At 39.6% G+C, this 27,900-nt stretch overlaps 4 protein-coding genes and 1 long non-coding RNA gene across 9 annotated transcripts; 2 read left to right on the top strand and 3 right to left on the bottom strand.

The window, feature by feature from the left end:
• Positions 1-373: 373 nt before the first annotated feature.
• Positions 374-3,088, bottom strand: hddc2 (HD domain containing 2). Of its 2 annotated transcripts, XM_031726159.2 has the most exons (6): positions 2,952-3,088; positions 2,452-2,573; positions 2,104-2,206; positions 1,964-2,032; positions 1,748-1,886; positions 374-1,673 (listed from the first exon to the last, which is right to left on the bottom strand). In XM_031726159.2, the coding sequence occupies exons 1-6, from the start codon at positions 3,027-3,029 to the stop codon at positions 1,516-1,518; spliced, it is 669 nt and encodes a 222-aa protein (XP_031582019.1). In that variant the 5' UTR covers positions 3,030-3,088; the 3' UTR covers positions 374-1,515. The 2 variants fall into 2 exon arrangements, with proteins under 2 accessions (XP_031582019.1, XP_039454668.1); XM_039598734.1 differs by lacking the exon at positions 1,964-2,032.
• A 934-nt stretch (positions 3,089-4,022) lies between these two features.
• LOC116309602 (centromere protein W-like) lies at positions 4,023-5,274 on the top strand. Its single transcript, XM_031726267.2, has 3 exons — positions 4,023-4,214; positions 4,295-4,408; positions 5,066-5,274. Exons 1-3 carry the CDS (start codon positions 4,128-4,130, stop codon positions 5,090-5,092), a joined length of 228 nt encoding a protein of 75 aa, XP_031582127.1. The 5' UTR covers positions 4,023-4,127; the 3' UTR covers positions 5,093-5,274.
• A 9,346-nt stretch (positions 5,275-14,620) lies between these two features.
• Positions 14,621-18,505, bottom strand: LOC116309599 (centromere protein W-like). Of its 3 annotated transcripts, none has more exons than XM_039598648.1 (5): positions 18,430-18,447; positions 18,070-18,129; positions 15,677-15,778; positions 15,483-15,596; positions 14,621-14,827 (listed from the first exon to the last, which is right to left on the bottom strand). In XM_039598648.1, exons 1-5 carry the CDS (start codon positions 18,430-18,432, stop codon positions 14,801-14,803), a joined length of 306 nt encoding a protein of 101 aa, XP_039454582.1. In that variant the 5' UTR covers positions 18,433-18,447; the 3' UTR covers positions 14,621-14,800. The 3 variants fall into 3 exon arrangements, with proteins under 3 accessions (XP_039454582.1, XP_039454581.1, XP_031582122.2); XM_039598647.1 differs by having other exon boundaries at positions 18,070-18,159; XM_031726262.2 differs by lacking the exon at positions 18,070-18,129 and having other exon boundaries at positions 18,430-18,505.
• A 37-nt stretch (positions 18,506-18,542) lies between these two features.
• LOC120433090 lies at positions 18,543-20,762 on the bottom strand. 2 transcript variants are annotated; one of them, XR_005608310.1, is made up of 4 exons: positions 20,601-20,762; positions 20,023-20,045; positions 19,092-19,137; positions 18,543-18,802 (listed from the first exon to the last, which is right to left on the bottom strand). It is a non-coding gene; the product is annotated as an uncharacterized LOC120433090 (long non-coding RNA). The 2 variants fall into 2 exon arrangements; XR_005608311.1 differs by lacking the exon at positions 19,092-19,137.
• A 3,579-nt stretch (positions 20,763-24,341) lies between these two features.
• On the top strand, positions 24,342-27,503 carry LOC116309595 (E3 ubiquitin-protein ligase rnf146-like). Its single transcript, XM_031726258.2, has 2 exons — positions 24,342-24,562; positions 25,120-27,503. The coding sequence occupies exon 2, from the start codon at positions 25,121-25,123 to the stop codon at positions 26,183-26,185; it is 1,065 nt and encodes a 354-aa protein (XP_031582118.1). The 5' UTR covers positions 24,342-24,562; position 25,120; the 3' UTR covers positions 26,186-27,503.
• The last annotated feature ends 397 nt before the right edge of the window (positions 27,504-27,900 follow it).

Here is a 27,900-nt window from a genome sequence, read left to right on the forward strand (position 1 = left end):
GGACTACAACATAATGGTGCAGCGACACTGTTGCATTAAAGTATCTGAATTTCAGGAGCAGGACGATGTCTCTAAACACGCCACTTCCTGTTCTTATCCATATATATGATCACCCAGTTCTGCAAGCTTCTCGTTTTCATGTCCCATCCTCCCTGCCATTTTTCAATTCTTTCACTTCTGCCAGGATCTGCCAGGCCCAGGAGCCGCTGCCAGTCCCCTCCAAGGCCTTACCCAAACCACAGCTCAATTCATGTTTCGTGTATCTTTATCTACTGAAAACGCTGTCAAACCTAAAATGAGGACATAAGCCCAGCTAGTGAAAGAGGACTATATGGGCCAGATATTAGTTGAGGGGGTAAAAAATGATACAGAATAGTCTTGCAATATTTTTTGTGGCAATATTGTATCAATACAGGGACACCACATAGCAATATTCTATTGATAAATTAAAATACCCTGGGATTATTATGAAGAAGAGTGGTCATCTTGTGCACAACCATAACGAGACAACGTTTGGTGAGCAAACTGATATTAAATCGTCTCTAAAGAAAATCACTGGACACACTTAGCTCAACAAAGCTACCTTCCAATTCAGAGCAAGCCAACAGCTCAGTCATGAATAAAAATAGGACCACAACCTCCTTCCATCTATTAAGAAATCGGTGTCTGGTATTGATTTTTTCATCTTCTGCAACCAGCTGCAGCTTGAGGTGATTAAATGCTTGCTCAAAGCTTGAAGGTGTTGCATACGCACAACTGCTTGATTGCACAATGATTGCACACGTCACCTTTTAGGAGGCAAGCTGTCTGCAAACAGTCGCATCTGCCAGTCAGTCTCAGAGACTGTGGAAGGTTTGCAGATAATTTCTGTCTAATTTAAAAATGCAGAATGACTGAGATCAGTCTGAAGGAATCTTTGACAATTACTGATATCAGGCAGACTCCACCTCCTCCTTCATTCAGCCAATCACAGATCTAATCACACCAGGACAGGTGAAAAGTTTAAAGCACCAAATTAGTTAAGATGAGGACTCTCACTACAGTTATAAATGCGATGCCAAACTTGGGTTTTGAAGCCTCTAAGTTTACTTTCTGGAGCCAAGTGTGAGCGCATCCTTTTTAGATTCATACCTGATTCACATTCAAGTAATAAACAGTAAAGATGTACATAGTATGAAATAACCGAAAAACACAAGCTGTCACAAACACAAGATCAAGAAATGGTGTTACTAAATAATATGTAATTAACTAAAACAAACGTAGCGCTTCCTTAAAAGTCATTCGCTACTTAAAATCTCCTGTCTTTGCTTTGAACTTTGTCTTGCAGGTTTAAAATACGCAATAATCTGTGTAAACTGCAAACATATAAAACAATGACTAAAACAATGAACTGGTGTGATTTAGACAAAACAAAAACAATATTACAGCTTGTGCGTCCCTGTACAGATAGTTTGTCTGAATCCAGCATCTCTGTCCGCTAACTGAGAAGTCCTGTTCACTGTGTGCGTGTTACAGTCAGGAAGTGTGTGATGTTGTGTGGTCTTGTTCAGGCGCCGAATCAGCAGCCTGCGATTGCTCAGACGTCCTTGTGCCATCTGTGTTGGTCATGTGACTTTCTCGCTCTTTGTTCATAGAGCTGACCAGCTGGAGAACGTCCGGGTGGTGGAAACGACCTAAAGACAGCCCAGCAAGATCAGAGCGAGTAGAAAAATGGGTAAATGCTACGATAGGCGTGCTGGAGACGTACCGGCTGTGGAGTCAAAGAACTCCTGCAGTCTTCCTGGTGTTCCCTCCAGCTCCTCATACTCGTGCGCCTGCAGGATCATCTCCAGCTGGTCAAACTGTTTCACCAGCCGTGCCTCTGCACTGCTCTGAGTTTCATATTCCTGCACAAAAGACAAAGCATCCCACTTATAAAGCACGTGGCCAGGAAGCAACAAGTGCCATGTTTGCAGAGACGTACATCCCACAGTGCGTAGACTTCCTGTCTGAGAGCCTCTGGAAGAAGACTCGTTAGATGCTTCATCGCTTGCTGAAAGGCAAGGAGAAGTTAAGACTACAGCCAAGTTTATTATTCGCCTCCTTTATAATGAAGTCGCTTGCCTCTTCTCTCCTGTGTTTCTCTGCTTTGCTGATGTTATCTGATGGCGCGATGTCTCCCACAATGCACTCTGCCATGTCGTGAACCAGAGCCAGCTTTATGCACCTGGAGACACAAGAGTTCACAACAACAGTCAAGGTCCTTTATACTGCAAGCTAAAAACCTTGCAATATGAAAGAGCAACAATTCCCTGTGATCTCCTATGAGCAAGTACATGGTCGGAAAGGGAGAAGTCCCTTTTAACAGGAAGAGATCCAGAGCACATAAGAAGAGGCACATTTATAAGTTTTTCAGCTTTCCTTTTAGATAAGAATGGTGTAAAAACTGATTTTCAGGTGTATGGGACCCACCTGTCCCTGTCCACTGTGGGGTCAGTGATGGTCAGAGACATCATGGCCATGCGGTACATGTGGTCGGACACACTCTCCGGCTTCTTCACATTCCTGTACACCCAGCCAGTCCGCGGCACCCTCTGCGAGTAATATCAGCCACAACTCATGAGCCATCAGTGACACACATGCAGATATCTGTCTCAGAACTGGTTCATCAGGGGTTTTTTTGGGACACTCTGTGTGCAGATACTGACTTCACTGTGTTTGATAACTCGTCGTGAGTGCAAGTAGGAATATTTTAAAGTTCTTTGTTTGTTTGTTTTTACAGGTAAGCAGACCTAAAGGATAATATATCTCTGGCTTCTGATGATAGATTTTTCTGGTTTTCCGTTGTGGGGAAATACTGTACACTAAAGGTTTTGGGGCAAAAAACACACGAAGCTGCAGGAATATACCACATGTACACATCTACAACAACAACATAGAGATGTCTTTGTTCTCTCTCTATTATAACTCACTTTCAGTTGTCCGATAAGTTTCATAAACTGCAGCATTTTACTCATCCCGGCTGTTTTGTCCACGGCGGCCGCCATCATGATCCGCCGACCCGGATACAGAAAGACTGAGTTTGCTGATGTAATAGCGCAAAGCAGCCGCTGGATGGGAGCATACACAACATAAAGATACCGAGTCGAAGGAGACGCTTGTATCTGTTTATTCAGGAAGCACTGCCTCTCCTCCTGTCCTCAAAATACACATTCAGGTCTTTAAAATCCTGCAGTTTGTGTTTTAGGAGTTTATGCAAATTTATGGATATTATATGTCATTTGCACATCTATTCAGAACATTTTAAAAAAGGAAATACATTGATGAACCTTCAAAGTGCTATCACTTAGTTTGTTTTTCTTTACCCTTTCCATCTTTTGTTTGTTTGTTTATTTACTATTAAATAACGTGTTACTTATGCTGTAAGGGCTGATTTGTATCCCAAAATTGGTGGAAAAGTGATTCATTTCTTATGATATTTTTAATTGTTTTTTTGTTTGTTTGCTTGTTTGCTTGATTCTTTATTCAGAATGTATCCACATTTGTGCGCTTTTACACAGAAGATACATAATTTGTAGAGGTAAAAAAAAAAAAAAATTGTGACAGGTGAACGCACCTGTCAGGACATAATTTTCTACACACATTTACAAATCTATGAATTATATCTTCTTGCTGCTGTTTCCTGACCTGTATATATTATTTTTATGCCAATCTTTTCACTTACTTACTTAAAAAATTATTTAACTTCATTTTTATTGTGTTATTTTATTATTGTTGAATGTAAAAATGTTCTCTACATCAAATTATAAGATTTCCAGCATGGGCATGTTACTTTTACTTTTATCTAAGTTTCAACCCTAATATTTTGTCATGTTTGTCTTAAATCTTCTACCTTTTTATTTATTTATCTATTTATTTATTTATGTTTTGGTATCTTAATATACAAGGTGAGAAAGGATTTACTGCTTTGCGCAGTAATGAGTATGAAACTCTAGATGGCGCGGATGTAACAAGCGAGGCGGTAAACGGCTAATACGACCACGAAGAAGAATCTACACCGGAAGTCGACAAAGCGGGATATTAGAAAACGTAAACAAACGTTTTTCGTGAGGTGTGCCTTTTTTGTTTCACAGAGAAACTTCATCGACATGCTGAACAAAGCGCCCAGACTGAAAAGTACAATTAAAACGAAGGCGAAGGGCAACATAAACGTGAGGCCGGCGTCAGAGGCGATGGTAGGCTATCGCTTTGTCCGCAGCTGACCGGTAGATGAGCGACGCTAAATAACAGCTGGTTTTTGCTCCTGTGTGCTCAGATCGAACTGCTGACACTGCTGTTCCTGAACAGCCTGGCTGAAGAGGCGAAGGCCAAAGCGTTTGAGGAGAAATCTGCGACGATCAGAGCTCAGCACGTCAGGGCAGTCTCCAAGGTCGGTTTATGTTCACAGCACTGCATTAACAACACAATCATTTAATCAGCCAGTGATTAGAGATTTACTGTTTATTAGTAAACCATTAGATAATCTGTTGATTCCCGATTAATCGTTTGGTTCTGTCTCTCCGTTTAACGAAACAACCTTAAAATTAGAGATTTAATTATTTTAAATATTTCCATCACTGTATATAACTGTAAAGCACTAAATGTAAAAGAGTAAACTACGTTTTTTTTCCTTTTTGGAGGGGTCTTGATTGAATAACTGATATATAAATCAGCCCTTACAGCAGAAAATACACATTATTTAATAGTAAAATAAACACAAAAAAACCCCAATGTATTTCTCTGCACACACAATCATTCACTCAAATCACATGTTAGCATTTCAAAGACTTTTAAAGAATTGCTCGACGCTAGGTAGTTTCTGTTACTGTAAAATAATAAAAGCTATCATCTTGTTACATTATGAAGTTTTTCTTTTAATCATTGTAATTGAAACTACATAAAACAGCCATAATTTTATTCCCTCAGTATGCTGGCACTTCTTCTTCATATTATTAAAGATATTTTAAACGTACTGTACAGAAGTTAGAAATTTCAGTGTTGTGTCAAATTGAGCTCACTCTAAAATTTTTCCATTCTTTCTTTACAGAAAGTACTGAAAAAGGCGAGAGGATGATGAAGACGGTGAAGAGCATCATAAAGATTATTTTGGAAGGCAGTAGCAATATTCTTTCATATTTTTAATGTCTCGTTTTGATCCGAAATCCCTTTTTTGAGTTTATTGTATTTTTTTATTGTATTTTCGTGCAAGTAAACACTGTCCTTTAATTGTTCTGTATTAAACATTTGTGAATTTTACACTGCCTAATTTATGTATGACAACTTAAGAATAACAATTATTTTCTATATTTTATCTGAAAACATTTGGGAGCAAATTCTTTTAGAAAGTGCCTGCAGGCAGTTATTTGGGCATTTATTTGGAAGCCAAATTAAATAACTCCCTACCTAAATGTAGTTAAATTTCAGTGGCCGGTGATTCATCAAACCTGCATGTGTTCCTGACCACCGAGAACACTCACGTTAACTCTTATCGAGTGGAAAAAAAGTTAGCTTGTTTATGTTATGCTAACATAGCTGTGTCGCTAGCGGTCACGTAGCACATCATTATATACCAGCTAGCCAAACTTCAGTAACCCTACAAACGTCACTGCTGTTTAGTTTTCTGTCTTCATTTATGTTGGAAGTTATAGCAGAGCTGTACGTTTGAATTTTTTTCCAAAACCCCGCAGTCAGGACATGCTATATTGTATTTAGGTAGAAGCTAGCGAGCTAACTTCCTGCTAACTTTTAACGCCGTTAAATGTTTGATATATGGACCTGCAGCGGAGTTTAGGCCCAGACACGGCCAGTGACGTCAGACTGAATAACCGGATACTTAACATACAACCCTAAACATGTGAAAAATAATAAACTTCACTTGAAAACTATACATTTATTCCATTACGGGCGACCTTGCCATGGGCTGGCCATCCTGGCACAAGCTCAAGATAGGGCTCCATGTTGCTGGTGTGTGTAGAGGCCACATGAGTGGTGCCCCACCATATTCAGTACTGGTGAAATTCTCATGAAGTCTTGCATTACTATAGCATAGCGTAACGGTTTTGAACTACTTATTGCTATTCATTATTGCTAAAGGTTCAAGGATGTATAAGCCATCACAATCAGAAGCATATAACACACGTTTCTTTTTTTGAGATTTTTATTTATCAATTTAATTTGGGCCAAATTATAAAAAGTAGTTGCCTTAAGGGCACTTTAATATTGTAGGGGGTTTACCCTACAATATAAAGAGAACCCCAACAATCACATGATTCCCTATGAGCAAGCACTAGGCGACAGTGGGGAGGAAAAACTCACTTTAACAGAAAGAAACCTCCGGCAGAACCAGGCTCATTGAGGGACAGCCATCTGCCATGACTGGTTGGGGTATTTTATTTAGTGCTGTCAGCATTAATCTCGTTAAAATGATGTTAACGCCATAACCGCAAATCTCCTTTAGCGAGCTAAGGCAATTCAGCCCGTGCATGGGGCTGCACAGCGTCCAAGCGTTAGTGCTGCTAGCTCGTTAACGCGTTGACGCCTTGCAGCCCCACGCACGGGGCAATCCGCGGTAGCTCGCTAGATTAACGAGATTAATGCTGACAGCACTTTTGTTCAATATGACTGTTCTTATGTCAATAAACTCTTGACAAACACACAATGCATGTCAGTCAAGATTTTAAATGTACAATTTTTTTCAACAGGATCCAATTGGTGATTTGAGTGTTCTCTAAATTTTTTGAGCAGTGTCTTTTGTGTTTTGTTTGTGTTGCTATAGAAAGGTGTAAGGAGAAAAGTATTTTGTTAACGTGGCAGATGGTAGTTTGACTGGAAGCTTAAGGTTACAGAAGAATCACGGATGTACTGCAGCACATCAATGCATACTTCAGTGAATTGTTTCTTTAAAACTTCAATGTCGATTTCTTCATTCAGAATGCTATTAGCATCCTCAGCAACTCCTTCTGCCTCTGTCTTAAAGGTATTTGATGTGTCTTCAGGTGCATCTGAAGTGGCTACCTTCTTTTTGTGAAATCGCTTTGTCACCGCTCTCTTCAACTTTTGGAAAGGTGTTTTCCCTTTTGGTTTTTCATCATGACTCTCAGAAGCCATAGATTCCAGTTTACTTCCAGCACTGACATCCTCTGCGTGGTCCTCACACCTGTCTGTTGACAAAGAACTGTCAGTAATCGGTTGACCAGCCTTTGTGTTGTCAAGCTCGTCATGTTCTGTTGGCAAGTCTTGAACTGTCTGATCCGATAATGTCTGACTGGATGTTTTCTTTGTCATGTCAGGGGGGTCCTCTGGCAGCACTGGTTGTGACAACTGCTCTTTCATATTGGCGGCATCCTGCATAGCCTCATCATCAGTCAACGTCGACTCAGGAGAGGCACTTGATTGACGTGCACTTTCATCGTCAGGTGCCTCTGAAGTGGTGGTTTTCTTTTTCTGAAACAGTTTTTTCACTGCTCTCTTGAACTTGTGGAAACGTGTTTTCCGTTTTGGTGTTTCATCTTGACTCTCAGAATCTGTCGATTGCAGCTCTCTTCCAGTGGCTATTTTCTTTTTGCGAAATCGCTTTGTCACCGCTCTCTTGAACTTTTGGAAAGGTGTTTTCCCTTTTGGTTTTTCATCATGACTCTCAGAAGCCATAGATTCCAGTTTACTTTCAGCACTGACATCCCCTGCGTGGTCCTCACAGCTGTCTGTTGACAAAGAACTGTCAGTAATCGGTTGACCAGCCTTTGTGTTGTCAAGCTCGTCATGTTCTGTTGGCAAGTCTTGAACTGTCTGATCCGATAATGTCTGACTGGATGTTTTCTTTGTCATGTCAGGGGGGTCCTCTGGCAGCACTGGTTGTGACAACTGCTCTTTCATATTGGCGGCATCCTGCATAGCCTCATCATCAGTCAACGTCGACTCAGGAGAGGCACTTGATTGACGTGCACTTTCATCGTCAGGTGCCTCTGAAGTGGTGGTTTTCTTTTTCTGAAACAGTTTTTTCACTGCTCTCTTGAACTTGTGGAAACGTGTTTTCCGTTTTGGTGTTTCATCTTGACTCTCAGAATCCGTCGATTGCAGCTCTCTTCCAGTGGCTATTTTCTTTTTGCGAAATCGCTTTGTCACCGCTCTCTTGAACTTTTGGAAAGGTGTTTTCCCTTTTGGTTTTTCATCATGACTCTCAGAAGCCATAGATTCCAGTTTACTTTCAGCACTGACATCCCCTGCGTGGTCCTCACAGCTGTCTGTTGACAAAGAACTGTCAGTAATCGGTTGACCAGCCTTTGTGTTGTCAAGCTCGTCATGTTCTGTTGGCAAGTCTTGAACTGTCTGATCCGATAATGTCTGACTGGATGTTTTCTTTGTCATGTCAGGGGGGTCCTCTGGCAGCACTGGTTGTGACAACTGCTCTTTCATATTGGCGGCATCCTGCATAGCCTCATCATCAGTCAACGTCGACTCAGGAGAGGCACTTGATTGACGTGCACTTTCATTGTCAGGTGCCTCTGAAGTGGTGGTTTTCTTTTTCTGAAACAGTTTTTTCACTGCTCTCTTGAACTTGTGGAAACGTGTTTTCCGTTTTGGTGTTTCATCTTGACTCTCAGAATCTGTCGATTGCAGCTCTCTTCCAGTGGCTATTTTCTTTTTGCGAAATCGCTTTGTCACCGCTCTCTTGAACTTTTGGAAAGGTGTTTTCCCTTTTGGTTTTTCATCATGACTCTCAAGCCATAGATTCCAGTTTACTTTCAGCACTGACATCCTCTGCGTGGTCCTCACAGCTGTCTGTTGACAAAGAACTGTCAGTAATCGGTTGACCAGCCTTTGTGTTGTCAAGCTCGTCATGTTCTGTTGGCAAGTCTTGAACTGTCTGATCCGATAATGTCTGACTGGATGTTTTCTTTGTCATGTCAGGGGGGTCCTCTGGCAGCACTGGTTGTGACAACTGCTCTTTCATATTGGCGGCATCCTGCATAGCCTCATCATCAGTCAACGTCGACTCAGGAGAGGCACTTGATTGACGTGCACTTTCATCGTCAGGTGCCTCTGAAGTGGTGGTTTTCTTTTCTGAAACAGTTTTTCACTGCTCCCTTGAACTTTTGCGAATGTGTTCTCCCTTTCGGTTTTCATCTTGACTCTCTGAAGCCATAGATTCCAGTTTACTTCCAGCACTGACATCCTCTGCGTGGTCCTCACACCTGTCTGTTGACAAAGAACTGTCAGTAATCGGTTGACCAGCCTTTGTGTTGTCAAGCTCGTCATGTTCTGTTGGCAAGTCTTGAACTGTCTGATCCGATAATGTCTGACTGGATGTTTTCTTTGTCATGTCAGGGGGGTCCTCTGGCAGCACTGGTTGTGACAACTGCTCTTTCATATTGGCGGCATCCTGCATAGCCTCATCATCAGTCAACGTCGACTCAGGAGAGGCACTTGATTGACGTGCACTTTCATCGTCAGGTGCCTCTGAAGTGGTGGTTTTCTTTTTCTGAAACAGTTTTTTCACTGCTCCCTTGAACTTTTGCGAATGTGTTCTCCCTTTCGGTTTTTCATCTTGACTCTCAGAAGCCATAGATTCCAGTTTACTTCCAGCACTGACATCCTCTGCGTGGTCCTCACACCTGTCTGTTGACAAAGAACTGTCAGTAATCGGTTGACCAGCCTTTGTGTTGTCAAGCTCGTCATGTTCTGTTGGCAAGTCTTGAACTGTCTGATCCGATAATGTCTGACTGGATGTTTTCTTTGTCATGTCAGGGGGGTCCTCTGGCAGCACTGGTTGTGACAACTGCTCTTTCATATTGGCGGCATCCTGCATAGCCTCATCATCAGTCAACGTCGACTCAGGAAAGGCACTTGATTGACGTGCACTTTCATCGTCAGGTGCCTCTGAAGTGGTGGTTTTCTTTTTCTGAAACAGTTTTTTCACTGCTCCCTTGAACTTTTGCGAATGTGTTCTCCCTTTCGGTTTTTCATCTTGACTCTCAGAAGCCATAGATTCCAGTTTACTTCCAGCACTGACATCCTCTGCGTGGTCCTCACACCTGTCTGTTGACAAAGAACTGTCAGTAATCGGTTGACCAGCCTTTGTGTTGTCAAGCTCGTCATGTTCTGTTGGCAAGTCTTGAACTGTCTGATCCGATAATGTCTGACTGGATGTTTTCTTTAATATGCCACAAGAACTCTCCGCCAGGCGCCTTTCAAAAAACCTTTGCAAGTATTGTTGGATTTCTTTTTCAACAAGCTCATCAGCATTCACAGAAGAGGCATATTTGGCCTTCCAAATGTCTATATGCATTTTTAGTGAATAGAGATCTTCTGATACCTTCTGAAATACCTCTGAGAAAACTGTGTTTTGTGACTCATCAATATACTTGTTGTTGTCATTGCCCGATTTGAGTAGAGATCTACCAGTTGTATCTTCTTCAGTGATCAGTTGACCAGCATTTGTCCTGTCAAGTTCGTTATTTTCTATTGGCAAGTCTTGAACTTTCTGATCCGATATCGTCTGACTGGATGTTTTCTTTGTCATTTCAAAGGGGCTCTCTGACAGTACTGGTACTGACAACTCTTTCATAGTAGCAGCAGTCTGCACAACCTCATTGTCAGTAAACATGTTTTGAGACTTACCACTGTTCACAGTGTCTTTGCCTGAGTTGGGTAGAGATTTACTGGGTGAGCTTACTTTCTTGTCTTGCACCATGTGATGTTTAACTGGTAAATTTTTCCTAGTGTTAACATTCACAGTGGGTGCCTTTGATGGAATAGACGGGAGTGGCCTCTGTGGTAACATGGCTGACAAACCAGTAGGAATTACAACGGGACATTTGCTTTTTGGTCTTTTAGATAGAGTCCTCCATTTTTGTTGGTTTGGGTGATTTTTGGTCAGTTTCCTGTCTGGCACCATGTGATTAACTGGTAAATTTTTCCTAGTGTTAGAGCTCACAGTGGGTGCCTTTGATGGAATATGGGGGAGGGGCCTCTGTGCTGACATGGGCAACAAACCAGTAGGAATTACATCGGGACATTTGCTTTCTGGTCTTTTAGATAGATTCCTCCATTTTTGTTGGTTTGGGTGATTTTGGGTCAGTTTCCTGTCTGGCACCATCCTAGTTTTAACTGTCACAGTGGCTGGCTTTGGTCCAGTAAGGCAGGCTGGTTTCTGTGGTAATATAGGTAAAGAACCAGTAGGAACTGCACAGAGACTGCTGCGTCCTACTCTTTTAGATTTATTCCTCATTTCCTCTTTGTTTTGGCCAGGGTTTGGTGTGATTTTTGGCAGGCATGTTTCTTCTTGCCTTCCCGCATTTGAGAAATGATGTATCCCATATGTGGCATAAGCCAGCCAAATTGTCGATGTTTTACTGCTTTCACTAGATGCACTGGATTTTTCTGTCATTTCAATTCTGTTTTTTTCCTTCCTTTTAGGTATGTTTTGCTTGGGTGTTTTTCTTTTGTTTGTTTTTTTAAGTGGTTATTCTCTTGTGCTAAATGTTGCTTTAGTACAGATGTTCTGTGTAGAACAAAGTAATATGTGTGTATAATTAAGGACCTCTTTATAAGGTTTGTCTTGTATTTATGCCTTTTCGCATTCTATGATCAAAGCCACATGCACTGATGTCATTAGGCATGTTCCTTTTATCTTATCTTTCAACATTCTATGATAAAAGCCACATGCACCATGATGTCATGAGGCAGGTTCCTTTGATCTTCTATCATTCTATTCACATAGTTATAAAACACTGTAACTTGTTTATACTAAATTGTCAAAGTAGTTTATTTCAGTTCAATTCAATGATCTTACCTGGTATTGTTCTTTAGATACATTTTGATCAAAATCTGCTTTTATGATTTAAATAGATTTTTTAAATAATTATTATTTTTTACATATTAGTGATATTATCTGCATTATCTTTGTGTGCATTTAAATCAATGTGGGTGCTTTATAAGCAGTGATGGGAATAACGGCGTTACAAGCAGTGTTGGGGAGTAACGGAATACATGTACCGCCGTTACGTATTTAAAATACAAAATATGAGTAACTGTATTCCGTTACAGTTACCGTTTAAAAAGGTAGTATTTAGAATACAGTTACTTTGTTAAAATAAATGGATTACACGGCGGTACTTTCCTGTTTCATATTGTAGCGGGTGAGGACTGTTTGAGTTTTGTTTGACAGCTATGTTCTGTTGTTCCAGACGGCAGCGTTACGGTTGCCATGGTTACAGGGCGACGCTCTCTCTCTGACTGTTTGTTTCCTGGGTGAGAGAGCGCCTTTTTGTTGTTGTTGTTGTGCTAAGCTGAATGCTACAGACATCCCAGATAGCAAGACGACATTGTTTTTTCACTCACAATGTGTTTATACACCTACGATGTAGTATTAGGGCCACATTATGAAAACAACATTGTTGATCATTATGAGAATAAAGTCAAAATTTTAAGATAAAAGTCAAACATCTATGTGTGTGAAACTTTAAATCATCAAACTGGAAATTATAAATTTTAAATTGCTATTGATCCCTTTACCCTTAGTTCTAAAGTTTATATTTATTTTCTTACTCTTCTTATATGTATTATTTGTTTATTTGCACTGATGTAACTGGAGCCCTCTCTTCTCGTCTCTATATACTGTACTATATATAGCGGAGATGACAATAAAGTTTACTTTGACTTCAGGACAGCAGCAAGCAGGCGCTCCAAGGGCTCTCGCGCTGAATTTCCACGTTAGAATTAAGAAAAAACGTGCAAACAGTGCAAAGTATAAGTCTGTATTATAATGTCTGGTGTTTTCGTGTTTGTTGGTTTGTTTTTATTTTGCGAGTTGGTTAGTAGGTGCCGCTCCAGCCAGCCAGAGAATCCCCTGCCGGCCCGCCCTCTCCTCCCTGTGCCGCAAGCAGCAGTCGCAGCTCGCAAACGGATTGTGCCCTTACTCCCAGCAAATGGCCGTAAAAACACCGATCGGTGCCTATGCCATCCCCAAAATGTGCTGGTATGATGTCGGGGTAGCATGGGTACGAGCAACTTTTTTTTGCCAGTGCCCAAGATGCCGCCCCCACGGCCCACCACGATGCCGCCCTGGGCAACCGCCCATGTCGCCCATATAAAAAACCGCTACTGTGCACCATGTATACGACATGACAATTGGCTGTAGACCATTGTCAATCAATGTCGTGCTGTGTCTCCTGTACAGTTCAGAATGCGTTCAGCTTGTTAAATTTACATAAATCTTCGATTGTGTGACGCTGAAGTGCTGTACTGTATGTTTGTAAGTTTTCTCCCCAGCAAAACAACAATGTCGACGAAACGTTTTGCACCGTCAAAGGCAAACGCAGGTGTCTTTGGTTTCATTCTATAATACTGGACTTATTTTTCTACGAAGGTTTGAACTTTGAGAGTGTTTAAACAAGAGAGAAAAGTGTGAAAATGTTCATGTCTGCCTGAGAAAAGTGTATAAAGTGTGTAGTGAGGGGTTTTACAGCCTTAAAACATCTATAATAATTGTAAAAAAAATAAAATAAAGTTGGCTTCTTCATGGATTTCACCTATCGCGGGTTAGTTTTAGAACGTAACTCCCGCGATAAACGAGGGACCACTGTATTCCTTTTGCCCCAGTGTTTCATTACCTTTCTGTTAAATCAGTGTGATTGTTCCCTCATTATCATTGTTTCCACATTTTCCCCAACCCTCTTGTAACCTTTGTTAACATCAACAGTGCACAAACTCTCAGCAGGCAGACTGCTGCTCTGTGATGTCACAAACATTCTACAGACTTCAGGTCTTTGTTATTTTATAAAGTTTAGATTCATTGGTCACTTCAATGTATATATATCTCCATATCTAGGGTAATATAATGAAGATAATAAAACATAACTTGATAAATAACATGTCTTTTGCCTCATACATGAACAAAGTTGGTATAATTAAGTTTATGTAAATGAGGCAAAATAAGTAGCCCCATAATTGGAGTATAAATCAACCCATTCCAACTCACGTTTTCAAAAATGCTTAATTCCCACCCCTGATTCTTGGTTGTTGGGTGTTATGTAGGTGACTTTGACCCCCCTCCCCCGCTACATCTGCTGTGAGGGTGCTGGTTGAGCAAACATGACACTCTTTTCATTAATAACTTAGCAGATACTGTAAAAGAACAATCAAGCACTTTTACAACTTCAACCTTTTGGCTCACTATGAGGAACCCTGTAGTGATGTGGAATCAGCAGGATATCACTTCATCACACTAATACATGTAGTGTGAAGTAGTGAGGAATTTGAAGAGGCTGTGAATCATGGGATATGATGGGAGAACAAAACAGAGACTTGAGAGAGCTCATCTGCAGACATACAGCTTTTTAAAACCTTATTTTGGGGTCAAGTCAGAAAACTTAATCAGGTCTTATCAGGATTGACTGGTGATTATATATATGCAGGTTTGATGAATCACCGGCCACTGAAATTTAACTACATTTAGGTAGGGAGTTATTTAATTTGGCTTCCAAATAAATGCCCAAATAACTGCCTGCAGGCACTTTCTAAAAGAATTTGCTCCCAAATGTTTTCAGATAAGAATAACAATTATTTTCTATATTTTAAGTTGTCATACATAAATTAGGCAGTGTAAAATTCACAAATGTTTAATACAGAACAATTAAAGGACAGTGTTTACTTGCACGAAAATACAATAAAAATACAATAAACTCAAAAAAGGGATTTCGGATCAAAACAAGACATTAAAAATATGAAAGAATATTGCTACTGCCTTCCAAAATAATCTTTATGATGCTCTTCACCGTCTTCATCATCCTCTCGCCTTTTTCAGTACTTTCTGTAAAGAAAGAATGGAAAAATTTTAGAGTGAGCTCAATTTGACACAACACTGAAATTTCTAACTTCTGTACAGTACGTTTAAAATATCTTTAATAATATGAAGAAGAAGTGCCAGCATACTGAGGGAATAAAATTATGGCTGTTTTATGTAGTTTCAATTACAATGATTAAAAGAAAAACTTCATAATGTAACAAGATGATAGCTTTTATTATTTTACAGTAACAGAAACTACCTAGCGTCGAGCAATTCTTTAAAAGTCTTTGAAATGCTAACATGTGATTTGAGTGAATGATTGTTGTGTGCAGAGAAATACATTGGGGTTTTTTTGTGTTTATTTTACTATTAAATAATGTGTATTTTCTGCTGTAAGGGCTGATTTATATATCAGTTATTCAATCAAGACCCTCCAAAAAGGAAAAAACGTAGTTTACTCTTTTACATTTAGTGCTTTACAGTTATATACAGTGATGGAAATATTTAAAATAATTAAATCTCTAATTTTAAGGTTGTTTCGTTAAACGGAGAGACAGAACCAAACGATTAATCGGGAATCAACAGATTATCTAATGGTTTACTAATAAACAGTAAATCTCTAATCACTGGCTGATTAAATGATTGTGTTGTTAATGCAGTGCTGTGAACATAAACCGACCTTGGAGACTGCCCTGACGTGCTGAGCTCTGATCGTCGCAGATTTCTCCTCAAACGCTTTGGCCTTCGCCTCTTCAGCCAGGCTGTTCAGGAACAGCAGTGTCAGCAGTTCGATCTGAGCACACAGGAGCAAAAACCAGCTGTTATTTAGCGTCGCTCATCTACCGGTCAGCTGCGGACAAAGCGATAGCCTACCATCGCCTCTGACGCCGGCCTCACGTTTATGTTGCCCTTCGCCTTCGTTTTAATTGTACTTTTCAGTCTGGGCGCTTTGTTCAGCATGTCGATGAAGTTTCTCTGTGAAACAAAAAAGGCACACCTCACGAAAAACGTTTGTTTACGTTTTCTAATATCCCGCTTTGTCGACTTCCGGTGTAGATTCTTCTTCGTGGTCGTATTAGCCGTTTACCGCCTCGCTTGTTACATCCGCGCCATCTAGAGTTTCATACTCATTACTGCGCAAAGCAGTAAATGCTTTCTCACCTTGTATATTAATTAACATACCAACACATAAATAAATAGATAAATAAAAAGGGTAGAAGATTTTTTTTTTCTCATCTTTTAAATCTTACTTTACTGACCCTTTTCTTTCGTTTAAACATTTAAGGATAAGTGGTTCAGCCTTTGCAGAACTCATAGGCCAGCAACTGGATTTCTGGAGGAGTGTCTAAGCAATGTCAGGAAAATCCTTCGTTCTATCAGGAAGAAGAATTCAGCACCAAAGGAACCCCAAGAAAATGTTTTGATGGCTGCTTCAAAGAATTGAAGCATTGTGAGATTACTCGATCAATAGCCTGGCTTCAATTACACTTCTTCATCTTTATATTTAAGCTTGTAACTGACATTTTTTTTTTTTTTTTTTTTTTTATTGTACAATGTACCAAAATACATCGCAGATCTTAAGCAGACCCACCAAAGATGTACAGTTATAGGTGATGAGGAACGAAGCAGCCATCAATCAAAGAAGAAAGGAAAGGCACAGTAATAGAAGTATCCAGCAGCATACAATTACCTTAATGTCCTTCCTTATAAAGTAAGATATAACTAAATTAAAAAGAAAGGAAAAAAAAAAACAAAAACATAGTAATAATACTAAAAGAAAACGAAAAAAAAAAGGAAAACGTACAGTCTACGCACATACAGTCTATTTACATTAGCTTAGAAGCAGCATCAAAAAATCAAGTAAGGTGTGAGCTTTAACATTACATTTGTCTAATGAAGCCTTCAATAAAGAGACTTCATTTTTAAAAGCAGCAAAGATCGGAGTAATTTTCAAGAAGCGACATTTATGAATGAAGAATTTTGCGACTATAAATAGGTTGTTAATCCCAAATTCTATTTTCTTATTTTCTGTTTGTAGGCCAAATCTAATTACTTGAAAGGTTAGAGAAGGGCAGTCAATATTTTTAGAGGTTAACCAGTACTGGAAACCATCCCAAAAAGATCTGGTGCTTTCACATGAGTAGAAAAGGTGCTCTGTAGTCTCAATATCAGTGTTGCAAAATGTGCATGTGTTCGTATCTATATTGAATTTCTTGTGAAGATAGTCCTTGGACGGGTATATGGCATTTACCACTTTAAAGTGAATTTCTTTAGCTTTTGGCGGAATTGGAAAGGAAAGATACTTGGTCAAAAACCTAAAATTATAATCTTTAAACAAATATTTTCTTGTTAATTGAGAAGGAAAAAGTTGCTTGGTTAGAATTGTCCTTAAAAATTTGTTATTGCAAGTCTTTCCTTTAAATTGACGATCATCAATGAATAAGGATGGTTCACGGATTATAAAGGAAGAATAGGTTAAACTGGCTTTAGTCATCTGAATCATTGCAGGGGGAATGGCTTTCACAACTTTAATGAATTTACTTTGAGTACATACTAAGCCATAATTATCAATAAATTTATTATACGATAATACATTGCCGGGCAATGTATAAGTGCAATGTTTGTTTAAGGCAAACATGACAAAATATTAGGGTTGAGACTTTAACTGTTTAGATAGATAAAAGTAAAAAGTAAAAGTAACATGCCCATGGTGGAGATCTTATAATTTGACATAGAGAAATAATAATATTATTCAAAAAATTGTTTAATATGAAGGCAATAGGCAGAGTGTTACAGGCATAGCCCTAAATAATGTAGCCTCATGGGCAGTGTAGTCCATGCTGCAGGGAGAATGGACTGCCATACCCGTTATGTGTCTGAGTGTGAAGGAGGGAGAAAAAAATGGAAATGGGAGACCAGAAATGGGAGATGGAAGCATGTAAATATAATAATAACCACTGCAGCCAAAAAGCCCAGTTGTAAGTAAGCTATTAAGAATCACTGTGCACTGTGTTTGTGTTTTCCTACGAAACAATAAGTTTTATCGGAGCAGCCTTTCAACACCTCTCTCTGTCTCTCAATAGCAAAGTTGACCCAGACAACAAAGTAAAGCTAGTTTTCAGCTGAGCCCGACATGGAACCCAACGTATTAGCCAGAGGTCCCTTTACTACTGTTCAGAGCTGCGGACCTGTTTTATATGCGCACAGAACTGTTTTCTGCCCCTTCGGACAGGCGCGTTAACATTTGCCTCTTAACAGGAAGTTACCTGGATAACAACATATGCAGAAGTTCTCACTGAAGCAGGAAGCACAGTCTGCCTTGCACCCTGCAGGCCAATAGGAAGCAATATAACCTGCTTGGTTTTTAAAATTTAATTTTGTTAGTAGCATAGCGAAATCAATTCAGGCCACATAAGTGATCTGAACCAGATGAACAACACTAGGGTTTTTGCTACTGTAGTATAAATACATCAATATTTTTGATTGATCTGCCCACCTCTAGTTTTAGTTTCATCTTGGGATGAAACTAAAACTAGGGATTTTGGGGGATTTTTTTTTTTTTTTTTAATTCTTGCTTGTATGCACACATGGGATTACTTCAAAGCAAATATTGTCTGTATAAATACCATGCTTTCTTCTCACATTATCAAGGCTTCAGAATCTTGAGTCCAGAAACCCTTTTGTCAAGGGTAGGAATATGGCAAGCTGGATGAGGACCTAAACACAGGACTCACAGACACAGAAGGATGAACTTAAAGTGGCAGCTTTATTGCGCTTTGCAGATACTCAAAAACTCAAAGAAATAACCTAAGCTAGAAACTAAGAAATTAAACACTGGGACACTAGGAGCCAGGAACTGGGAGCAATGGAAACCAGACGCAAGAAGATACTCACACAGCACGTGGGGTAACGATCCGACAACAGAAGAAAACACAGGGCTCAAATACACCAGAGAGTAACAAGGGAATGGAAAACAGGAGGGAAAAAGCTGGGACTAATCTGACATAACAAGACGGGGAGGAAGCAAAAGTGAAAACACTGAACACAGGACATGAAACCGTCAGACAGAAACAGACTAAACTTTTTAAACAATACAATATGTTACAGATTTTACAAATTTAAGAAATAGCACTAGTATATACAAATAACTCAATTATAAATATCAATAATTAACAGAGGTGATTATAAATAAATATCAAGAATATTGAAAAGAATACTACAGAGTAGAAGAGAGCGTGCACAAACAATACTAAAATGGGAACAGAAGAAAACCAGAAACGCCCAGTACCGTGAGATCTATAGTGACATCAGTGGCTTTTTCCATCTTACATAGTCTGTGGTTAGAAACACATTTTATACCAATCATTCCATCAAGTCTTCCTGCAAAACCAAGTAACCCATGGAAGCTTACCTGAAATAACAAATAAAATCAAGTTTTTCCTCTTAAAAAGTACAAGTGTCCAACTTTACCACAGAAATAAACATGTTTACAGCATGGTGCAGTAATGTTTCTAGTATCTAAAGCTAATGCTTCTCCCTTCATTAAAACTATATGGCATTATTTATGTAACCCACTCAAATTATGTTAAGGCTGGGATGTCAAAACATGCGCCCTCTGGTCCAAACCAGTAGAGCAAAGGTTTCACTCCCACCAGATTGCTTTGGAAAATGTAGGAATTGCAAAGCAGGTGGGCATATCTCGCATATATATCGCATATATCTGCGTTGTTTTGTTTTTGTTTTAATTTTTTGGACGGACAAGTCTGAGCTCCAGTTTTCGTAATTTCGCAGTCAATAGAGAAATCTTTGGTTTGTGTCTTATTTGGTAAAAAAAAAAAAATGCAATTTTGAAAAACAATTGCCTGTCTTGAAAAAAAACAATGGTAATCTGCATATTTAGACTTTGTTCTGAAAATAGATTTTTGACTGTTATCTCAGAATTTTGACTTTATTCTCATAATGATCAACTATGTTGTTTTCATAATGTGGCTCTACATCGTAGGTGTATAAACCTATTGTGAGTGAAAAAACAATCAGTGCATCGTGAGAAGCACCCAGCAGCCAAGAACTATTGTAGCAGAGAAGAAAACCAAAAAAAAAGTTAAACTAACTTTAAACATCTATGAAATAGATAAATGTATTTTCATGACTAACAGGATACTTACTCCATGTTTGTTTGTTTTTTCAGTTATTAACAAACATGAGATGATACACCTTACCTTTCTCTTAGACTCTGCAACACCTGACAATGGAAAAACAGATTATCACTTTTAATTAGCATGATGTAGATGCTAGCAAATGAATGTTGGGACATGAGTTTATATACTTATGACTCCTGTTACCTGAGAGATTCTTGTATATAGTAAAAATAATAATACTTAACATACAACCCTAAACATGTGAAAAATAATAAACTTCACTTGAAAGCTATACATTTATTCCATTATGGGCGACCTAGCCATAGGCTCTTGACAAACACACAATGCATATATAAATAAATATTCTTGATATTTATTTATAATCACCTCTGTTAATTGTTGATATTTAAAATTGAGTGATTTGTATATATTAGTGCTATTTCTTAAATTTGTAAAATCTGTAACATATTGTATTGTTTAAAAAGTTTAGTCTGTTTCTGTCTGACGGTTTCATGTCCTGTGTTCAGTGTTTTCACTTTTGCTTCCTCCCCATCTTGTTATGTCAGATTAGTCCCAGCTTTTTCCCTCCTGTTTTCCATTCCCTTGTTACTCTCTGGTGTATTTGAGCCCTGTGTTTTCTTCTGTTGTCGCATCGTTACCCCTTGTGCTGTGTGAGTATCTTCTTGCGTCTGGTTTCCATTGCTCCCAGTTCCTGGTTCCTAGTGTCCCAGTGTTTAAGATAATCCTCTTTTACTTGAGTCCCATGTTTAGGTCCTCATCCTGCTTGCCATATTCCTACCCTAGAAAAAAAGGGTTTCTGGGCTCAAGATTCTGAAGCCTTGATAATGTGAGAAGAAAGCATGGTATTTATACAGACAATATTTGCTTTGAAGTAATCGCATGTGTACATACAAGCAAGAATTCTGAGAAATCCCAAGATGAAACTGTGACAAAGTGGGTGAGAACACCATTTGTCCATATTCTTAGTTAACATTCTTGTTTTGATTTAACCATATTTCACATGCAATCTGCAATAGGCAAACATCTACTATCCCGGGTTTGTTTATGTTTTGCACTTTTACAGATGATATATTATAACATCTTGGTTTAAATCAATTCCTACAAGTTTGTTAAGTTAACATGTTATTTATTTCAACTGTTAATCGGTTTTGTTTAAACTTACCTACCTGTCTTCCAGAAACAAAAGGAGGAAATGTAGTTTTACTTCCTGCTTTATAGCTTCTGGGTTCATCTGAGGTCACAGGATGAGACCAAGTGCGGAAGGGGAAGAATTCTTGTAATTTAATAAAGTTGATTTTAGAGGGTTTATGGAGAAATAGACTTATTGTTGTAATATGTATTGATTACACCACAGAGTTTATGTTGCTAGTAAAGAGTAGCAGTAGAGGTTTGAATATAATCATGTTCATCTTACCTACTGAATGGAATAGTCCAGAGGAGAAATTATTTGGTTAAGTGGACTATTTAAGCAGAACTCAGGTGTTTGAGGAGAGAGGACCAGGTCAGTGTAGCTGTGTGCATTTTGAGCTTAATTTTTTGTTGGTTTAAGTTCAGTTATGTTTATTTGAACTGAGTTAATTATGGAGTTGAGTTTCTTATTTATTTTTGTAAATATTGTTTGGGTCACAAAATGGTGAATAAATCACTTGCTACACCGGACAACAGTCTCATGCACTTCTTTGAACGCTTAAGTCAAGTCCTACCACAGAAACTAAAACTAGAGGTGGTATTTATACTAATGCTGGTATTAGTATTGGCTTGATACTACCTTGATGGGCTTGGCACTTTCCTTCTATCTGCTATGTTCAACATGTATCCCAGTGTGTTTAATCAGTTGTGGGACTTTGAGGGCTCAATAAGTTTACAGTAGCAAAAACCCTAGTGTTGTTCAGATCACTTATGTGGCTTGAATTGATTTCTCTATGCTACTAACAAAATTAAATTTTAAAAACCAAACAGATTATGTTGCTTCCTATTGGCCTGCAGGGTGCAAGCTAGACTGTGCTTCCTGCTTCAGTGAGAACTTCTGCTTACGTTGTCATCCAGGTAACTTCCTGTTCGGGGGCAAATGTGAACCCGCCTGTCCAAAGGGGCTGACGGCAAACATAGCACTGTGAGAATGTACAGGTGAGGTCACGGCATGTTTTGCATAAATTAGTTTGTCCGTGTCAAAAAATTTGTTCTTTTGAAAATTTGTGCCCATCTGTTTCAGAGTGTGTGAGGGCGAATGTGTGCAGGAGCTGTAGAGTAGATCTCTTTTTTCACCATGGCCACTGCCACCTTACCTGCCCACAGGGATTTGAGCCTGACGTACAGCTGATGTGGTGCACCCCCCAAAGTTATAGTTTTCCCTTTCTCAGAAGAGTTCAGTGCAGGGGTCATGTATATTCCCAGTGTTATACATTTCTCCTCTAGCTCACTGTGAGGTTGGGGAATGGACAGACTGGGGTGCATGTGTTCAGAAACAGAGCATGCAGACCCACCGAGGGGACAGAGGACACGCACCCGGCCAGTCCTGCACTTTCCAAGTGTATATGGTAACCCCTGCTCACACTTGTCAGAGATCAGGAAGTGCGCCATCAGAAAGAGACTCAGGAGCAGCCTGTAATGAGTTAAAAGAAGCCTCTTCTAAACCATTTGATCTCATCCTTCTTTTGGCTGCCTTTTAGGGGTCACCACAGTGGATCAACTCACCCCTTTTTTAGCATCCTCCTCTATCATACCAACCCTCTTAATGTCAATTCAATTCAATTTTATTTATATAGCGCCAAATCACAACAACAGTCGCCTCAAGGCACTTGAATGTCCTCCTTCACTACATCCTTGAATCTTCCTTTTCTTCCCCTCCTGCCTTGCAGCTCCATCTTCAGCATCCGTTGTTGAATTTATGCACTATTGTCTTCTAATTTAAAAACAAGTAGAAACTCTTTCATCTAAAAGAAGCCAGATTTTTCTATACAGTCCAACAGTTATGACTGAAGTGGATGGATATGACTAACTTTATTAAAGTGCTTGTGTACATCTTCATCTGGACATGCTTGTATGTTAGCTATTAATTTCCAAGGTTCATCTGTGGTTCAGTTTATGCCTCACTAAAACACTACTCTTTTGGGGACTAAAATCAACGCAAGAGCCTGGGGCAAGTATGGGGCAAATTATACTTTCACATTTAATGATGAAAACTTTGCGTTTGTGGTTGTTAGAAGCTCAAAATGGCAGAGAAGAAACAAAATGTTTAATGCATACAAAAGATACACCAGTGCTGTGGATTCCCTAAACACTTCAAGGTTCTCCACGCACTGAGATAAGCCACAAAACCAACACCAACTCCCACCTGCCTTTGATCTCCCAGACCACAAAAGTGCCTCAAACATGACTCTAAGGATCTTCTATTATGCCAGTGGTTTTAATCCTAACGTTGCTGCTGATTGGTTTATATTTACAGTTTGTAATTTTGTCATCCTGTGTGTCTATCTCTCATTCATGTGCAATAATTTCACTGCTTTCCTACTGAACTGTTAACACAGATAATAAAGTTCAGATAATTTGATTATATTTGCTATATTATTTAGCAAATACAATCACCGGATGTAGCAACTGTATGAAAATGTTATAGAATCACAGCCATTCTACAGCTGCAGGACATTTTCTGTGCCACTGATGAATGTGAAACTAATCCCTGCACAAAATATTAAAACATGCACTTGTTGTATAAATCACATTTGACCTCAGACAAAATGTGCACCATGTTAAACTTTTTTCTTAACATATTTATTTGTAACTTTTTTTTCAACATATTTTAACCCCTTGATGCCAAGTGCATTATATTTGAGACATGACTTTTTGAGGCTTCGTTAGTGTAATTTTTTTCCCTTTGCCTGGTAAACCTAAATAAAGACATTTTTAAGACAAAAGCTAGATGTAGCAAATATTATGCAAATTTAAAGGCATACATGCAAATTACTTTTTGATTATTTCTTTAAAAATGTGTTTGAGCCGGGTGTTAACACAGTAGGGAATGAGTATTCAGTATGACCATGTATATCTTTAACTTGATGAGTAAGAATTTATCAAACAATAGTTTTGTAACTCTGGGTTCAGTTTTTTAGAGTTCTGGTAACAGGGTTGCGCCAAGCACAACACACAGTAACTACAATGTCTAATTAAAAGTGAAAAATGTATACCTGAGTTCGACAAATGTTTTATTTTTATTTTTTACGGTTTATTATTTGTTTTAAGTAAATCGCAGTTATTAAAAAAAAAAAAAAATACAGTTAGTTCTTTTTTATGGTGTACAAAATACTAAACCATAACTACATACAGGTTTAATGAAGCCCTCTTTTACTGTGAAATACACTCCTTTTTTGCCTACTTTGTGCAGCCGCACCAGATCTACACAACATATGTATCACCGCTGGAAAGTGTTTGCAGCACATCCAGCAGTACTGAAGTTAGCTGGGCAGGGCACAGAGCTCAACTAACGTAGCAACACAGTCATTTCCTGTCATACATAACTTCATAACTAAATATAAATGCAGCTGTGGAAATATCTCAACCTGGCCTTCAGCTGAGGACGCTTCTCGAGGTATCCCGAGTTCAGGTGAGTGTATTTATAGGCAACTTTAGCAGCCCGGAGACACACTGACAGCTAGCAGGCTAACTTTGGCTGAATGAATGATTTAACTTATCCGACTGTAAATTGGTTACAGCCACAAAAGCAATGCCAGAGTTTAACATTATGACAAGTAGTTTAATATCTGTTTATACAACTTGGGGCTAGTAAAGGACTGAAACGCTAATGTTAGCACAACAGTAGCCTAGCCTAGCTGGGTGCCTACATTAGCTCTGCCAAACAGAGAGGCCTTTGTTGTTCTATTTGCAGACCGATAAAGTCACGAGAAGTATGCTGGCCTGTCTGTTGTTTGTAATATTTAGGTTTTTAAAGCTACAGTTATTTGGGAAGTAATGTTCAAAGGGGAATATTTGCCCTGAAAACAGTTTTGTGCTATATGCGAACGAGGGCGTTCCCAGAAGTGTCAGCAGAGCAGCGCATGCTAACTTGGGCTGCATTCCCATGTTTTTGTCAGTGAGTCACTAAATCTGTTTAGCTTGCAGCATGCATGTTCCATCAGCTGTGCTGTGACTCTCTCCCTGCAGCATGGCAGGCTGTGGAGAAGTGGACCTCTCAGCAAACGCCCTGCGACCCTCCAAGCTCATAGAGGAAGTGGGAGATGCTGCCTCCACCAGCACTACCCCGGAGTGTGCCATCTGCCTGCAGAGCTGCGTCCATCCTGTACGCCTCCCGTGCTGCCATGTCTTCTGCTTCCTGTGCGTGAAAGGTGCCTCCTGGCATAGCAAGCGCTGTGCTCTCTGCCGACAGGAAATCCCTGAGGACTTCCTGGAGCGGCCTGTTCTCCTGTCACCTGAAGAACTGAAGGCAGCGGCTTCTGGGTTGAGCCGAAGCGGAGGAGTAGGAGGTGAATCCTGTGGAGACTATGCATGGTACTATGAAGGACGCAACGGTTGGTGGCAGTACGATGAGAGGACAAGCCGAGAGCTAGAGGAGGCCTTTGCCAAGGGCAGAAAGAGCACAGAGATGCTGATTGCGGGGTTTCTTTATGTGGCTGATCTGGAAAACATGGTCCAATACCGCAGAAATGAGCATGGTCGCAGGCGCAAGATAAAGAGGGACATTCTAGATATTCCTAAAAAGGGGGTGGCGGGATTAAGGTTAGACCCTGAACCTACCCCTGTTCCTGCTTTACCTGTCATTGCTCCGGCAGCAACAGAGCGTGTCAGCTCAGCTGATGGATCGGACTCTGCTGGCCAATCGCAGTCTTCCTTTCCTGTTATTGTGTCTTGTCCCCCTGTTAGACCTCAAACACTCCTGGGGCGTCATCATCTCACCAGTCCTCTGTCTCTGTCACCTTCGACCCTGGAGGCATCTTTTTCTCAGCTTCTAATCAGCCAGCCTGAGGGTGAAGAAGTGGAAGGAGATGACGAGCTGCAGACGTATGAATCTGCATCCGGCAACAGTGAGAGTGAGGACGAGAAGGAGTGCGAGAGAGATCGAGCAGAATCAGTGGCACGAAGAAGACATAGGCAGAGGGCACTAAGAGAGAGCCAGCCAACCAGAGTCCCTCCAAGGGGCAGGCCTTCCAGCTCTACACTCAGTCTCCGCTCACGTAGTCCTGATGGGCAGTGCACTGTGACAGAAGTGTGACTGGAACATTTGAAAAGTTCTCAAACTCTCCTCAGTTCAGCAAAAAAGTTTAAAAACCAGTATGCATCTTTAAAATATCCCATGGAAGGAGCAATACCTTTTGAATGTGTGGTTACCTGTGTCACTGGGTGGATATTAACCTGTTGACTGATGTGCCAAACATCCTGAAATTATTGTTGGAATAATTAAAATTCTCCCTCAACTTTAATGTAAACTTCATTCTGTCGGTGGCCCTGTGTCTGTTGAGCTGTGTTCAGACCAAACTCATGAGAATATAGAGAGTAGTAAAAGCGAGAAGAAGGATTACAGACACAGCAAATTAACATTTTTACATAGACGTTAAATGAAATTGCTACGTGTAGGATAATGTAATAGCTAACATCATCATAACACCTCTGATATGGGTTGATCTCTCATGTTACCTTTGTTGTACTCCTCTCTCATATGAGCAGAAACAACTAAAACCTTAGAAAGGAATATAATTTTTTTTAAGGTCATTGTTATAGTCGTAAACAGCTTTCAGTCTGCAGTTCATAGCTCAGTGGTGGTTATGCAACAACAGGCTTGTTCCTAAAACAAAAAAGTGAGGTGCTTTAGAAAGCTATCCAGTCTATGAACCACCATAAGCTCACTGCCTTATGATGTGACAGCGCAATGCAGCCCCTTTGAAATTCAATGATTCTCTATTTACCAATTTTATGAGCTCATTGTTAATGCGGCTGATTTATGTATATCTAAATGTTTTTTCCTCTTTTCTCCATTTTTAGAGTGATGGTATAAAAAATCAAGCCTAAAATGTAGCACAAGTTACAGAGGATTGAAACTGCTTACTTGCTGTGATGATTAGGTTTTTTTTAAAGCTTAATTGGGATCTAATTATTAGCTATTTAAATTTGAGTTTGTGTGTATATATGTGTGTGTGTGCGTGTGTAAGAGGAGGGAGGCCATGTTTCCCCCTGGTTTAGTGTGATAGTCTTATTTAATAATGATGTGTTTTTTCTTTTGTTGTGAGCACTGTTGGGTGTTGAAAAGGTATTGGCAGAACCACTGGAAAGTGTTGGGTTATATATGTAGAGAGACACATTTGGATTTCTATTTCTTGTCATAGGGCTACTATCAAAGCTTTGGCATTGACGTGTACTTGAATGAGCTCACACTGTCCTCACAAGCTCTGTCACCCTTACGCCTTCCCTCCCCCTTGGGCTGTTCTTACTTCAGCTTTTAACTTTTCGCTGTACCTGTCTTACTGAAGTCTGAATGTTTTCCCTGTGGTGTTTTTGTCAAGTTATTAAAATTGTTTATCTGCGATTTAAAATCATATGATGGGGTGTTCATTTTCTTTTATAATGGATGAATATGTAATTCAGTGCATTAGAGGATTGTGGGATGACTGGAAGCTCTGATCCATGGACTTGTTTGCAAGGAGTGTCCTGGATTTAATCTTAAGTGCTTCAAGTACTTCAAGAGTCCACAAGATGGAGGTGTTGCTCAGATTTCTGAGAACCTTTAAGAAGCTCCAGACAGACTGGATGGTTGAAACCTTGCCAGTGATGCAACTAAGAGTATTTTTGTGCCTATTGTGAATAATAGCATTTTTAATATTGGAATTACTAACTCGAGTGCACGTTGTACTGGAAAATTGCTGAATTCAGCTGCAGTTTTTGTCAAAGTGAATACTTGAGTTTTTATTTAACATTTATTTCTTCTTAAATGCT

This window comes from Oreochromis aureus, linkage group 15, assembly GCF_013358895.1.
Source record: "Oreochromis aureus strain Israel breed Guangdong linkage group 15, ZZ_aureus, whole genome shotgun sequence".
NCBI classification, from domain to species: Eukaryota; Metazoa; Chordata; class Actinopteri; order Cichliformes; family Cichlidae; genus Oreochromis; species Oreochromis aureus.